The 16,235-nt window shown below is 29.0% G+C and overlaps 1 protein-coding gene across 1 annotated transcript in view; it reads left to right on the forward strand.

The window, feature by feature from the left end:
• Positions 1-16,235, forward strand: part of LOC117180538 (hemicentin-1-like) — a 159,418-nt gene that overhangs the window by 97,700 nt on the left and 45,483 nt on the right. The window contains exon 7 of the mRNA XM_033373035.1: positions 9,840-9,971. Coding sequence (XP_033228926.1) covers positions 9,840-9,971 — 132 coding nt within the window. The remainder of the gene's footprint in view (positions 1-9,839; positions 9,972-16,235) is intronic.

A 16,235-nucleotide genomic window follows, 5' to 3' on the forward strand; every position in this document is an offset into this window, starting at 1 on the left:
GATTAACTACTGTTGGGTAGGCGAACATATTCCTAGAATTTAGAGACAATCGAAAAACATGACTTTTTGAGTTGGGGCAGTTGAGGAATAATGCCCCATATAGTAGATAATAATTTACAGTACATAATCTTAATTAACTGGAAAACTGGCCAAGAATGACAATCATTTTTCTAAATAAAACATTTCGGTAAGGATAATACGTTTCCTAAAATGTTTTATAGAAATATTATAATTTACTAATGCGTGAGAGCAAAAATTTAATTTTTAATCTGGAAAAAAATTACACCTCTTTTTCATGTAGACTTTTTATTATAATGAAATATTTTAAGAATCTTTATTTGGCAGCCTATTACTTTAATTTAATCCAAAAAAATCTGTTTAAGTTAATACTGTCTCGAAGTTATTAATAAACTGAAAATAGACTTATTCTCTTTTGATTCAGCAAAGGCATGTTTCACTGATCATTCATGTTCTAATGGTGTCAATCTACAATGTCTTATTTACATACAAAATCAGAAGATAATTTGATACTGGCTTACTACGTTTTCAAATTAAAAAATGAAATATTAAAGTTTCGCAAAATTATTCAATTAGAAGATAGATTTTAAAATTATTAATAAATTTCAAAAAGTGTTTCATATTTTATAAGATTTACCTATAACATAATGAATCTGTAATCGAAAATTAAATTTTTGTAACAACTTAAGGTTTAGAATCGAATTGACAATATTCCAAACATACAGAAACAATAATTATGTTAATATAAAAAATGGGTTTATTACATTTTTCTTTCTTGCTCCTCATTTGTAGTTATTGAAAAGCTCTGAAAATTTTCAGTTGCTTCAAGGAGTCACTCGGAAAATATATCATTTTTTAGGACTAAGATACGTAAAAAAACTCGCGCTTTTATTTTTGATTGTTATGACTTTCACAAAGTAATTATAGCTTCAACTATTACTTACTCAATAAACTGATTTTAATTATAACTAGTGATAAATTATAATTATCGAAAATTGAGTATTCTGTCGCGTCTAGGAGCAATAACAGAAATGATTATTCTATTTATGGATAGAGGAATCATATCATGTAATCTTTTTCTATAAGAAAAGTTAATTAAATATGTAACCTTTATTAAAATAATAAAATCTTTCTTAATTTTTACAAATCTGTGCATTGGAATGATGTTGAATTTTTTATCTACTGTAGGGTGGTTTTCCCGCCATCTTTAACTTCGCCGCATTGAAAACAAGCAGTTATTTTCCCTAAAAGAAATAGCCAACCTATTTACAAAACATTGCGTCGGAACTTTTTTCCAATTCATCAACTGGCTCGAGAGACGAGAATCAATCTACAGCCCCTTATTTTCATTTCTCTATTTTCTTTGTGACAACTCGATCCGTGGATATACTCAGAAAATGAAAAAAAAATGATTCACATTCATCCTATCTTTCGATTTGAATCTTTTTCAAGATCAAGAGGGAAAAAACCTCAACAGATAAAATTCGAACTTATCCATTTCTAGTATCTCTTTCCCATATCCACTAGAGTAACCGAATGAAAGAGAAAGCTTCCAATCAAAATTTTTGTCCAGTTCAACAAGCAGTTCGGAAATCAATTTAAAACACATCTTCAAGTTCCCACTTTCTTTGCAATAATTCAGGGAATCTTTCGCTTCTTTCTCGTATCGTTTCGACAGACTTAAAGCAAATTAAAGACAAAATTATCAAAACATCATATTTTACACGTCTGGCTTTTAATATTTACATACGATGCATAAGGATTCGAATAAAACATTTTTCACAATTACGCGCAATTAAAAAATGTTTATTTAATTAATAAATAATTAACATAATTATTGAATAATTCAAATTATTAAATAATTAATTAATAAATTTCTACAATTTATTATATACATTGTCGATCGAAGATTGGTCTGATTCAGTGTTCCAAATCTTTACATCATGTCGTTACAATTTCGGTATTTTTAATAACATAACCTAAATCAAGTGAATGTACAGGGTTCCTAGCACTGCACCCTTTTTGAAACCTTTGAAATTCTTGAAAATTTTTTGAAATCCTTAAAAAATCTTTGAAACATTTTCGGTGTCTTTCTTAAATATTTTGTATTCGTTTTAAATTACTGTAATATTTTTCACATTTGTGAGCTCTTTCTAAAACTTTTGGTAATCGTTTAAAACCTTTGTTTAATCTTTCTAAATCTTCTAAAAAATTGTGAAATCGTTTAAACGTTTAAAATGTTTTGAAATCTTTTAAATCTAGTGTGCTGTACCCATTTTGAAATCTTTGAATCTTTGTGAAATTGTTTGAAATCGTTTTAAATTACTGAAATATTTGAAATCTTTGTTAAATTTTCTAAAATTTTCTAAATCTTCTAAAATCATTTAATATCATTTAAAATATTTTGAAATCTTTATGTAATCTTTCTTTAATCTTTGTCTATTTGTTTTAAATCATTAAAATGCTTTCAAATGTTCTAAAATTTTGTTGAAGCCTTGTACCCATCTTAAATTCTTTGTCAAATTCTTGAAATCTATTGGAATCCTTGTGAATTCTTTGAAATATTTGTGAAATCTTTGTTAAATATTATGGAATCTTTTCAAAAATTTTGTAATGCTTTGAAATCTCTTAAATTTTTTGAAATACTTGAAATTTGTTGTGCTGTACTGTTTTTTATGCCTCTAAAATTCTTGAATTCTTTTGATATCTTTATGAAATGTTCAAAATCTATGGAAAATTTGTGTGCGAATTTTTAAACTTAGTGTACACGCCTATTTTGAATTATTCGAAATCTTTTTAAATCTTCTAAAATGTTCGGAAGCCTCTTAAAATCGTTTCAAATCTTTGAAAATTTTTGAAATCTTCGAAATCTGATTTACTGTATCCTATTTCAAATATTTGAAATTCTTTAAATCTTCACTCTTAAAATATTTGTGAAATTGTTGCAAAATATATTTATTTCAATCTGGCGTGCACACGCCTTTTTTAAATCGTTGACACCCATAAAATCTTTGTGAAACTTTAAAAATATTTAAAATACTTTGAAATGCTTGAAATATTTTGTAATCTTTAGAAATATTTTGTACCATTTTGAAATCTGGGTTACACTCAAAACTCGAGTGGTCAACGCCTCAGAAAATCTGTTGTATGGCCAAAACACATTATAATTCTGAAATTGAATTAACATTGAAATTTTCAACTGATAATTTTGATCATTTCTAATTCGAATACCACAACTAAATTTATACTTCAATATTCGATATTAGCGCCTAGCGGAGACGAAATAAAAAACTGATAGAATTATGACAAGATTAAAGTCTGTTCTTTGCAATCTATAAAATAATTTGTACAGTCTACACAAAGTACATTAAAATCTCTTTACTTAATCTTCAATAAGCAAAAGCTAAATTATATCTTGATAAATAAAAAAACTTCTCAGTAGCAAGATTGTTTTAAAACGAGATCTTCCTTTCATAATAGACTGAAAGATTGAAATTACTCTTCGCATTTCAATAAAATTACTGCTTCAAAAGCAAAAAGAATGAATAATTCAAATTCAAGGATCTCGTGAAAAATTCAAGGAGATTTCCAGGTTTTCAAGATCGCTGGAAACTCTGATATAGTTACGTTTTAGCCTGAATATATAAACAGAACAAGAATCAAGAAAGTACAGTCAAACGTGAATTTAATGTCAGTTTTGAGACTGAGCGTGACATTAAATCCAGAGTGTCGGATCTATTTTGTCTCTTTCCTGTTTCTCTCCCTGTTTTCTGACTCTTGAGTGAGCACCGCATATCCTCCCGCAGCTACTCTCACCCTTTCCCCTCCGCGTGGCGTTAATTCTCAGAAACATTAATTCCAGAAACAATAAATCCAGGTTTGACTGTATTTTGTTTCGTTTCGGTCGGGTCCCTGCAATAATTCGATCCCAGACACCAAGCAACTAACCTAGTCATTATAGAGTTTAAAGTTGCAGGTTTCATTGCCATGGAAAATCCTCTAGTATCTAGTTTCAGCGTGTTTTGAGCTTTTCGTCTCAATCTAGTCCGGCAGGATTTTCCCGATCGTAAAAAAGATTGGTATCCCTCCTCGAGAAGGAAACTCGTTAATGCAATTCCAAAGCAGCCAATCCGGCACGGCGACTCGATGCCTCAGGAAGATCTCAAGTCAATTCGTAACTGCAGAAGGATAACGAAGAAAAAAGGGGGAAATGGGGGTGGGAAGACTTCCGTCACTGGAAAGCGAGATGATCATAAAGCTCTTCATGCTCCTCTTGAATTGTACGGAAAAAAGGAGAAAAAGGGGTTGGAAGAGGAAAGATGAGAGATACTCGCAGTATTTACAACCTAAAATGATATCAAAATGTGAGAAATCGGAGGGTCCTTTTCCACTCAAATAGAGGAATAATAGGAAAATGAATTCTTGTAAATGCAAGACGAATTTACAACAGAGAAGTTAAGTTTTCAAACTAAAAAGTCAAATGTTTTTGAAAACAGTTCACTTCTAAACAAGAAACGGTGAATACTCAATCAAATAGTTGAATTTTCAACGAAAACAAATTACTTTTAAACTGAAAAGTTGCATTTACAATAAACGAAAAGACGACTTATTACATTACAGTTAAATGTTCAGCCAGAAAAGATTAATTTTATCCATAAAAGATGCATTTTTAATTCAAAAGGACGTATATTAAAAAACAAAAGAATTATCAACCAAAAAAGATTAAATTTAAAAAAACGATTTAGCTTTAACAAAAAACAGTTGCATTTTTAACCAAATAGTAGAATATTGAAGCCCAAGAGACGATTTTTTCACATAACAGTTGAATTACCAATTCAAAACGCCGAGTACGAATTATCACAAAAAACTGTGGAATTTTTTACAGACAAAAAGACTGAACCAAAACAGTTGAATTTTCAAGAAAATAATTAAATTTGCAACACATGAGTCAGATTTTAAACCAAATAACTGATAACATGCAATTATAAATTTTCTATCAAAAAGAATAATTTTCTAACACAAGACGAATCTTAAACGAAATACATTGATTTGAACCAAATAATTTAATTCTAAAATAAAAAAAAGAAATTTTTAACCAAAAATGGAACAGCTAAATTTTCAGTTTACAAAATTAATTTTCTTGCAAAAAAGTACACGAATTTTTAATTAAAAATTTATAAACTTTCAAGTAAAAATGCAATAGTTAAATTGTCAGATAAAATCATTAATTTTCAGAAGAAAAAATAAAATATTTTTTAAAACAAAAAAGTTATACTTCCAACCAAAGTGGGGATTTAAAATAAAACTATTTTTTGACAAAGTAGCTCAACTTTCAACCAAAAAAAGGAATGATGCAAAAATATTAAATTTCTAATTTTCATTAGTTAGCTAGATTTGCAAGAAAATAGTTGAATTTTCAACCACAAAAAATGACCTTGACAAAATAGATTTATTTTCAAGAGAATGGTTGAATCTTTAACCAAATAGTTGAACTTTCAATCTACAAAGATGAATTTTCAACCAAGTGGTCGAATTTTCAAACAAAAAATCCTAAAATTTAAATATTTGAGAAGACAGTTGAATATTCAACAAAAAAAGTGGAAACCGGATGAATTCAATTAAGTAGTTGAATTTTTCACAAAATAATTGACTTTAAATCGAATAGCTACATTTTTAACCTAAAAAAATTTAATCTAAGATGATTAATTTTCTACTAAAAGATAAAATTTCAATAGAATACATGAATGTTTAACTAAAAAAATAACTTTTACCAAAAATACATGAAACTCTTTGCAAAAGGAATTAATTTTTGAATCAGAAAGACAAATATTCGACAACACAATTAAATTCACAACCCAAACATATGAATTTGTATAGAAACAGTTAATTTTAAACCATAATTTTATATTAAATTATTGAATTTTCAAGCGAAAATACGAATTTTCCATGAAGCAGTTTAACTTTAAACCCGAAAATATTGATTTGCAACAAAAAGGATCAGTCTTTAACAACAACATAAAATGAATTCAGTAGTTGATTTTTAGCCACAAAAAGATGATTTCTCAACGAAACATGTAATAGTTGATATTTTAACCAAAAATACTACTTTTGAATAAATAGTTGAATCCTCAACAGAATATATTATCACAAGTAAAAATATATCAAATAAAGCTAAAATGGCATAATTCTCGAAGAATGTGGTGCAGAAGAGACGTTAGTAGATACATGGGAAAGAAATCGGTTAAGATGGTTCGGGCATGTTGAGAGAATGCCAAATGAATGACTAACAAAACAAGTGTATCTATGTAAATTAAATGGCAGTGTGCCCAGAGGCAGACCGCGGAAAGAATGGTTAAAATGTGTGAATGAGACCCTAGTTAGAAGAGACATAAGAAGCCACAGAAACAGGAGAGCCTGCATGAAAAAATGCATGGACATAAAAGAAGCTGGAGAATCATGTCAGGACAGAAAAATATGGAGACAAATAGTTATTAAAAAGAGTGTCAGTAGTGTGGATGGCGCCTGAAACAAAAAACCTTAGATACTAATGGACCCAAGTGGAGAACCTCACATGATGACTTTGTGTGGATCTTCACCCGGAGTGATTGCTAGAGAGATTGATCAGCAACCTGGGTCGGAGCGGTATTGCGAAACGAACGTGTTATTTAAATAAATATCTCCAGAATTATGGTTCAATATAAAAATTTTATATCCTTTTCTCACATTACTCCCTTCCCCACCGAATGAGTCACGCCCACCCCGAAAGGGAAATAGAGGTCTGTTAAGCTGGCAGGACCACATTGAAAAAATGGACTGAAAACCTATAGGGAATTGAGGGCTCATTTAGGGCTAATTTAATGCCCTTTTGCTAGATTTAATGCTCGTCATTTAAACAAAAGAATCAGTAGTCATGCTAGCTTAATGTTAAGCTAGCCGAACCACACAAAGTAAAAAAATAATTTTTCAAAATTTCTTTGCTCTATAATTTAGGGCTCATGTAGGGCTCACTTAATGCCCTATTCTCTAATTTAATACTCTGCATTTTTTTTTTAAAAACCTGTGGTCATGCTAGCTTAACATTAAGCTAGCAGGACCACACAGAGAAAAAAACGACTTAGGTATTATTTCTTTGCACAATAATTTAGGGATCACTTAATGCGCTATTGCCAAATATGATGCCGTGCATTAAAAAAACTGTAGTTCTGTTATCTTAACGTTAAGCTAGCATGACCAAACATAGAAAATAATGACTTGGACAATATTTAGGCTCATTTAGGTCTCTGGGAATATAATAATGAAAAATGAACAAGAATTGTTTCAACAATTTTTTACAATTTTTAACAAAAAATTGTTTAAACACATTTACCACAAAAAAAATTATTTTATTTTCATTTCTCTTCTGCATAATTTCAGGCTCATTTAAGGCTCCTGAAATATCATCGCCCGAAGGTCGTGCGATATTTCCTTAGCCCTTTTTTTATATATTTGGTGTTGTGCCACCTTAACGTTGTAAAAAATACGTGAAGAAAATCATAAAACCCATTTTTTACTCCTGGCATAATTTAGGGCTCCTTTAGAACTAATTCGGGCCAGTAGTTTTAAATGTTTAATTATCTATAAAGTTAATTTTCTGTAAAATCGTTTTTATTACGTTTTACAGCAATCTTGAACTAACTTATTGTTAAGCTATTGCAAACACTATTTTTTACAAAAAATAAAAGAGCCCAAAATATGGTATCACTGGTCCAAATTAGTCTTGCAATGTGGTCCTGCCATCTTAACGGACCTGGGAAATGGCTTAATGGTGTAATAATAATGATAATATAAATTTTAAACAAAAAAATATGAATTGCTACCGAAAAATGGGAAAGTCGATTTTTCAATCAAGGAAGATTTTAATTTAAATAAAAAACGGTTCAATTCAAAATAGAAAGCCAAATTTTTAACAACATAGTTGTAATCTGAACCAAAACAGATTCATTTTGAACCGAACAGTTTCAGTTTTAACCAAAATAGTTTAATTAAATAAAAACAATTTAAATTAGAACCAAAAATGGAATGATTAAATTTTCAGATAAAAAAAAGGATCTTTTCGGACCCTAATCTGTTGTTGGCTAGTCCAGCATGATAACAAAATTGCCAATTATCAATCCCAAGTATCTTTTTTTTACATTTCCAAAAATATCCAGGAGTTTTAAAAGTATCAAAAATGAAAAATGAACATTAAAAACAAAGAATTTGCTCATCGTTTACTATCTGTCCAAAAAGTGTAGGCGCCTCGATTTTTGTACAGATTTTCATGGAAATCTCAGCAGAAAAAATTCTAAAACTATGCGACAATATGCGTGTCACAGGTGAAGGTTTTACCTATACTGATACAGAGTTTCAAAATGTTCTGATGATTAGCGATTATTTCTTGGCAAATGAAAGGTGAAAAAGTACCATAATCATATTATCATTTCCGAATACTCAACTTTGAATAGCTCTAAGTCACTGAAAATAAATTCTGAAATTTTTCAAAAAAATATGGTTTCGTTGAACCTTTTTATACCTTTATACCTTTGTATCCCTTTTTTTGCATCAGGACTGTGTAAGCAGCCTGAGTACGGGAGAAGATCCTATTACACACGAAACAGTGGCGCCAGCAAAGTGCACTGCTGAGAATGCGGTCGCCTCGATTATCGTAAAGTCTGTTGTACTTTTTCAAAAAGAAAATAATTTTTTAAACATTTAAATGCAACTTTTTGATCATTGAAAATACATGCAACACTTTCAGAAGCCCGAAATGTGTCATTTGCTTCAAGAATCATCTCTGTAGGTTCCTTAGTTTCAGATATGACACCTCGCTACGTTTTTGTTAACAACTTATTAACAAATGATTAATTTTTGCTCTAAATTTCACCATTGTCGACAGAAAGGATCAAAGAATCCATGTATTTTTTTCCAAATTTTCATAATTTATTTTCAGTTACTTAGAGCTATTCAAAGTTGAGTATTCGGATATGACAATATGATTATGGTACGTTTTCACATTTCATTCGCCACAAAAAAAATCGCTAATCAGCAGAACATTTTGAAACTTTGTATCAGTATTACCAAAACCTTCACCTGTGAAACTCATATTGCCTCACATTCAAAACAAATTTTCTGCTGAGATTTTCATGAAAATCTGTAGCCTGTGAAGCGTTCCAAAAATGACGGTAATAAGGATATAATAATAAATTGTAATAATACATAATTTGTGATAAGTTTATAATAACCCTAGAGTTTCCAAATCTCTTATTACAAATCCTAGAGTTTGTAATAAGAGGCTTGGAAACTCTAGGGGTTTTAAAGTATTTTCGTACCCAGTCACCTGCATACCGTCATTTTCGCCACGCATCGAAGGCTACGAAAGACTCCATTTTCGACGTTATTTCTGTATAGTATATATATAGTATACGCGACACAGGGCTGAAACCTCGTCAGGTACTGTACTATTAACGTCAACCATCTAAAATAGATAGTCACAAGTTTAAACTAGCGTTTGGCCGTACAAAAAGGTTTTAATGTTGCTCAACACCATAACAGACCACCTTGAACACGCCGCATTTGCGGTCAAGTCGGTCTCTCTTGGCCTCGAATAGTTCTCTGGTCATTTTCCATACGGGACGGAAAAATGAGGAATTATTTTAAAAAGAAGAAAAAGAGGGAAATAGCGGAAGGAGTGAGAAGTCTGTACTTGTTGCAACAATTACGATGATTAAGAAGATGGTAGATAATATTTTCGATTGCAACTATACGTAGAGAGATTTCTTACGGATTACTTTTTCTCTTTACAGCCCTCTCGAGATACGAGGGAGAGACTCTGGAATTAGCTGGTGTTCTCCGACAAGAAATGGGCAACTATCTCTGCATAGCCAGCAATGGCGTACCTCCTTCGGTCAGCAAACGTTACTCCGTTCACGTTCACTGTACGTACTCTGTTTTAACTAAAACTGGTTCGATAAAGTTGTGCTTGTTGAATCTAATCTGTAACTGCCCTGGGATACTCTCGCACTTCGACTCAGTTATCTACACGAATTACTTAGGTCAGATTCAATAAATGGAGAAATCTCTGCAACTTTCAACCTTCAGACGGAACTTTGCAAGAGTAGGTCACTATTTCAAAAGTTTTTATATAAATTATAAAAATTATATGAAATTATTGGTAAAAGTAAGCTGCACTGGAAAGACTTAATTTTTTAACTATATTTCCATACAAAAATGTTCTAAATATTGTGGTGAAAGAGTTTTAATCAATTTGTTAGCTTTGCATATTAATAAGCTTAGTTGACCTACTCTTGAAATTGGCCAAGTTTTCGTAGTTTCCTCTACAGCCCCAGCGTTTATTTACATTAAAAGAATCTTTATTGAAATCTAAGCTTGCTGAAATTCGTAAACTCAGAGGGGCCGTTTTAATCAAGAAATACAATCCCCAGTCACTTCCCGCTTTTTGACGATTTGCAAACATTTGTTACGATCATTGAAAATGAAAAAAGGTTAACTGTTAAAGCTAAACATTTTTCATTCGAGTAATTTCAATCAAGATGCAAATTGAAGCAATCAAAATGGATCTCTTTTGAATTTTAAAAGTTCAAATTTGGAGCTTAAACATATTTTAATCCCGAAAATTTTCATTTAATTGCTCAATGATTTACATGTGTAAAGTGTAAACTTTCAAGTACTTAAATTGGACAGTTTTAAATTAGATGCCCTTAAGGCTATGAACGAAATTATTTACAAAAAAAGCTTTTTTATAATTATAAAATGTTAGGACCAGAACCACTTTTCTTAGTACTTTTTATTTATTATCTCAAATTTTCAACTCGATGTGGCACTTTGTGTGAAAATGAATCAATAAAATTGTTGACGTTCAAAATTGTATAATTTTGAGCAATTTTAAATTAGAATCATTTATAATTCAAAAACCAAGAGGATTTGATTTCAGTCGAAACCCACCCTGATTTGTTTGAATTGACACAGTCTAGTTATTAATGTTAACATCTTTAAATTATGTAATTTTGAGAAAATTCATAATCGTCTTGTAAAATCAATTATCGTTCAAAATTGAATGTTCGACGAAATGAATTCAAACGCTTTTAATTTCTTATTGTTTAAGTATATAAAACTGCATTTGAAAATTCCTTTAACCAAAAATCTACTCGCAGAAATGAAGATTTAAAATGGAAAATTTAGTAAAAACAAAATTGTTGAAGTACGTATACTAAAATGAATGATTTCATCTAGGAATTCATAGCTGAAAAGTAAAAATTTAACTTTCTATTTACAAGAAGGTTAAGTCGAATTTATTTTAAATTGCATTGTGTCATGTGATAGGAAATTTGTAATATTTAAGTGATTGGATATATTTCTCTACTAAAAATTCGTAAGGGAGTAATTCTAAGTTGTTGTGCTAAAAACTAAAAAAATGAACATTAAAATCTTTTGCTACTGAACAATTAATTAATATCGAATATTTAAATTGTTCAGAATTTATTAGCCTCAGTTTTTTGCAGTTTGAAATTTTCCCCATTTTTGGTAATTTAACTATAAATTAATTCAAATTTGAAAGTGACGATTTCATGCATTAAAATTTTGAAGGAATACAATTTTAAATTATTAATTATAGTAACTATATTATTCTATCATTAAATATAAATAATTCAGAAAATTTAACTTATAAAATTGAACAGTTCGAAACTGAAAAGTTTTGAAATAAACATGTGTATTAGAAAATAATGATAAAAAGAAAGACAATATTTGAACGATTTAAAACTAAAAATATTGTAAAACGAATAGTTTCAGATGCAAACTTTTGAAATTGGACACTTTTAATTTGATCAAGGCGTTTAAAGTTGAAACCTTATGAATTAAACATGTTCTAAACCGAAAAAGTTGAAATATAACACATTTCTATTGTGTACAAGTCTGAATTCAAAATATTAGAACTGAAAAAATTCTTCGGAATTGAAGAATTTAATCTTTCAATATAAATTTGATAAATGGCCCACTAAATTAACAGTAATATTTCAGATAGGATCAGTAATAAGAAAACCTGAAAAATTACTGTCAATTAGAGCAAAGAAAAGTTAAGGAAGCGTGTACACGTACCGAAAAAACTGGCTATGTGTACCGAAATTTGGTATTTGCCGCTGCCACGGCAAAATATTAAAAATATTCATTTTAAGCGAGATATACTATTTTAAATAATTTTACTAATGCAGTTTACGATTGGGGCATTAAATTTAATTTATTTTCTTAAATTTCTCTTATTTAAAATAAATTCAATAATTTATACAGGGTTCGATTCTAAATTTATTTTAAACACTTTTTATTGATAACATCCATACCAAATTTTACAAGGGATAATCTACAAATTGTATACGACATACATACATAAAATACATGAATTTGTAACCAAATAGTTGTGTTTTAAACTAAAAAAAAAATTGCAACCAAAAATGGAAGTATTAAATTTATATTTCAAAAAATTAATTTTCAACTGAAAAAAAATAGTTTACGATAAAATAGTTGAATTTGCAGCCAAAATGATGAATCTTCGATAAAAAAAAATGAATAGTTAAATTTAGAATTAGAAAAATTAATTTTTAACCAAGAAAATTTCAATAAAACAGTTAAATTTGCAATCAAAGAAATAATTATTTAGTAAACAATAGAATAGTTAAATTTTCAGGAATAAGGTTAGTTTTTAAAGGTAAATGGTAGTCTGTGACGCAATCAAAATTTGACCTTGTAATGTTAATCTTGTCCGCCTTTTTTTTTCTTAAAATAAATAAGTTCGTATATGGAAATTTTTGGAGAAGGAAGAAAATATATAAGCAGACATCGATTGGGTGCTGACGAAGCCAAAGATATTATAAGCCTAGATGTGGCACGTGTATAGTTCGAGGAACTAATTGTAGACGGCGCTCCCGGCGAAAATTGCCCGATCCCCCCATGCCCGTCAACCCGAAAATCGCACACACCAACTACTTTGCCCCTGAAATCTTCACCCGTCGAACAAGTCCATCAAATAGCCGATACTAAGTCGGTAAATACTAAATACTTAAAAATATAAAATACAAATCTTATATCGCAAATTTTGATTTATTATATTCAATTAATGAATCATTTATTTGAATAAATTTTGCATCAAGAAAATATGTAGATGCATAACATTTACTTCTAAATTGAATTAAAATGTAATTGTATCGTAATAAATATTTTTACCTGACATCTTTTATTGAAAAAAATTAGTCATTTTGCAATTAAAATTTACTGTCTATGAATAATATTATTTTGTTGTTTTGAAAAAAGCGGTAGAAATTCTACTAAATAAAACTATACGTTTCAAGACATTAAAAGTTTTAATTGATAAACATATTTAGTTGAAATTTAAAATAATTAATTTTTTAAATAAATATGATCGTACAGCCTTCTCGCATGTATAATTAGCGATTTGGAGTTTTTAGATGTAGAGTTAAATGTTATAGGAATACCGCCTCCCTCACGATTATTAATTTAAGTAAACAATAATTCGTAAATTTCTATGCTTGTGTAATTAATTATGAATTAAATAAATTATAATGAAACGAAAAAATTATATAATAAAATTATTTTTTATTTAATTTTTTATATAATATTTTATAGAAATTTAGGTATATTACTATGTATGTAAATTATATCCCGATTTTTTAAATTGAGAACCCCATAATTTCAAAATTGATCAAATTTATTTTTGAATTTTACTCGAGTGGTTGATCAGAATACATAAATATTTTTCCTTACATTTCTCAATTTAAACTAAAAGGTCAGAAATTATTGGAAAGTTTCAAAAACATTTATCTCTTAATTGTTATTTTGTAATAAAATAATCCGTAAATGAACTATTTATTGTCGCGGGCACATTCTCACCGTGCGCTGTGCCCGTGGCTCGCAAGTTTGAGCGCGCCTGGGGCACGCGTCTTTTGATTCCCGCGATTAGCGCTCAGATATTTATTCTTTGAATTTTGAATGCTTGAATGAAACTTTATCAAAAACATCTCTTTAGATTGTAGTATTTATATGCGTGTTCATATTCTGAATTTTTTTCTTATATAAGTATAGTTAAAGATTAAGTTTCTCAAAGCTCTGTAGGCTTTGCGGTACACAATATTATCGTGACACTCGCACTGAGCACTCGTTTTTTGACAGACAGTTGTAAATTTATATTTTCTGTACCACCTTAAAATAAACTTAAAAAATACAATCCTTTTTTTAGACATTTTTCTCTATCTCGCGTTGTTATGCTAATAATAGGATTTTGGTTTTCAAATTATTATTTATACATGTATAAAGCAAAATATCCTACAAGTCTTCTTTCAGATTTTTCACGTATCTTGCGTCTTTTAGCGTGATATTGGAATTTTCGATTATCTGCATATATTACTTACGATAAAAAAAAATTACGAGTCCTATTGAAAAGTGGTTTAAAGAAATTTTATAGGATTTTTTAAAACCAATGTTGTGGTGTCAAATTTCGGGCAATTCTAATACTTTCTGCATCATAAATAATAAGAATGTAATAAATTAATACAAATTTGTATCACTTTTTGGGCGAATAACTTTTTTCAATCAATTTGTTTTTGTAACTTTTGTTGTATTTCCATAAATATTTCATTTTTATTTTTAATACCATTTTTATGATCCAAACCAAAACTACGTGTCATGTCAAAAAGTAATTCATAACAAATTTTTAGCTCTTTTTCGGGTAAATAATTTTCGTTAAATCATTTTTTTCGTAACTTGTATCATTTTTTCACAAAATTTTTTTTTATATTTTCAATGTTATTTTTCGGGAATAAAACACAACGTACGCCTCATATCAAGAAGTGATTATTAACGAATTTGTAGATCTTTTTTGAGATCACAATTTTTGTTGATTAATCTTCTTTGGTATCCTGCATAGTTTGACCACAAAATGGGATTTTTCATATCTCATTATTTTTTGTTCAATAAAAATTATAATTTTCAACTTTACAAGAAAATCCAAAACGTTTGTATGATAATCTTGTAGGGATTTTAAAAAGCAATGCTTTTCTCTACTTTTTTTCATATCCTACATTGTTTGGCTTATAATTTTGATTTTCGATTAATATTAAAAATTTGGAAAATGCTATAAGTCTGAGAATTTTTTTTGTATAAAAAAAAGTCATCAAGATAAATTGTTTGGCCTTCTGAGTAATATTAATAGCCGTAAATAAAAATTTTAAGTATAATAAAATGGTCCCAAAATCTGTATTTTTATCCAAAATGGCTGTTAACGAACTCGTCCTTTCTTTTCGGACTTGTCGGACCTTTCTTTTCTTATCCTTTCTCAATCATAAATGATGAGAATGAGAAAAATTAGAGGCCCTTTAATTTTTGTTATTAATTTCAGTTTCTAAATCATTTGAATTCTTCAAAGTAAAACGCTGTTACTTTTCTCTGCAATATTGATATTTTATTCAATATAAATAAAATTGAAAATAAAGTTTCTTAAGTAGAGTCTCAATATACTTGTTCTCTATCATTCTTTTAATTGTTGTAATTTCGATTTCTGAGTCTTGTCGATTTTTCATTGTGTATTTTTATGCTAATTAAATTTTAAACTATACATTATAAGGATAATTTCTTTAAATACAAAAATCGAAACTTTAAGGGGTCGTCAGTAAACTGCATTACGAATTGCATGGGGAGGGGTGTCATGCTAAAAACTATGGTTCGAACAGGGGTTGGGGTCAGTGGAAAAAAAGTTACGAAATTAGATAACATTTAGTATGGTTCCTTATTATTCACTTTTAAAGAATTGTTCTTTTTTCTTTATTTTTAAGAAACCCCCTTTTATCATTTTTTCGCTTAAATCCTTCTTGGTAGAAAGTCTAGTATTATATTTGTGGTTCGGAATTCAACTCGTTTAGTTAAAAATTTTAATATTCAGTTGCAAATTTTATTATTCTGTAAAAAATGAAACCATTTTGTTAAAAATTTATCTTGTTTCGTTAAGTACTCAGAAGCTTGGTTAAAAATTGAACTACTTTGTAAAAAAATTATTCTTTTGGTTTTAGATTCACCTTTTTGGTCGAAAATTTAACTATTCTATTTTTAGAAAATTAATCTTCTGCAGATAAAAAGTCATTTTTTGGCTGAACTCTTTTGTTAAAAATGTAACTATTTTG

Source organism: Belonocnema kinseyi, chromosome 9 (assembly GCF_010883055.1).
Source record: "Belonocnema kinseyi isolate 2016_QV_RU_SX_M_011 chromosome 9, B_treatae_v1, whole genome shotgun sequence".
NCBI classification, from domain to species: Eukaryota; Metazoa; Arthropoda; class Insecta; order Hymenoptera; family Cynipidae; genus Belonocnema; species Belonocnema kinseyi.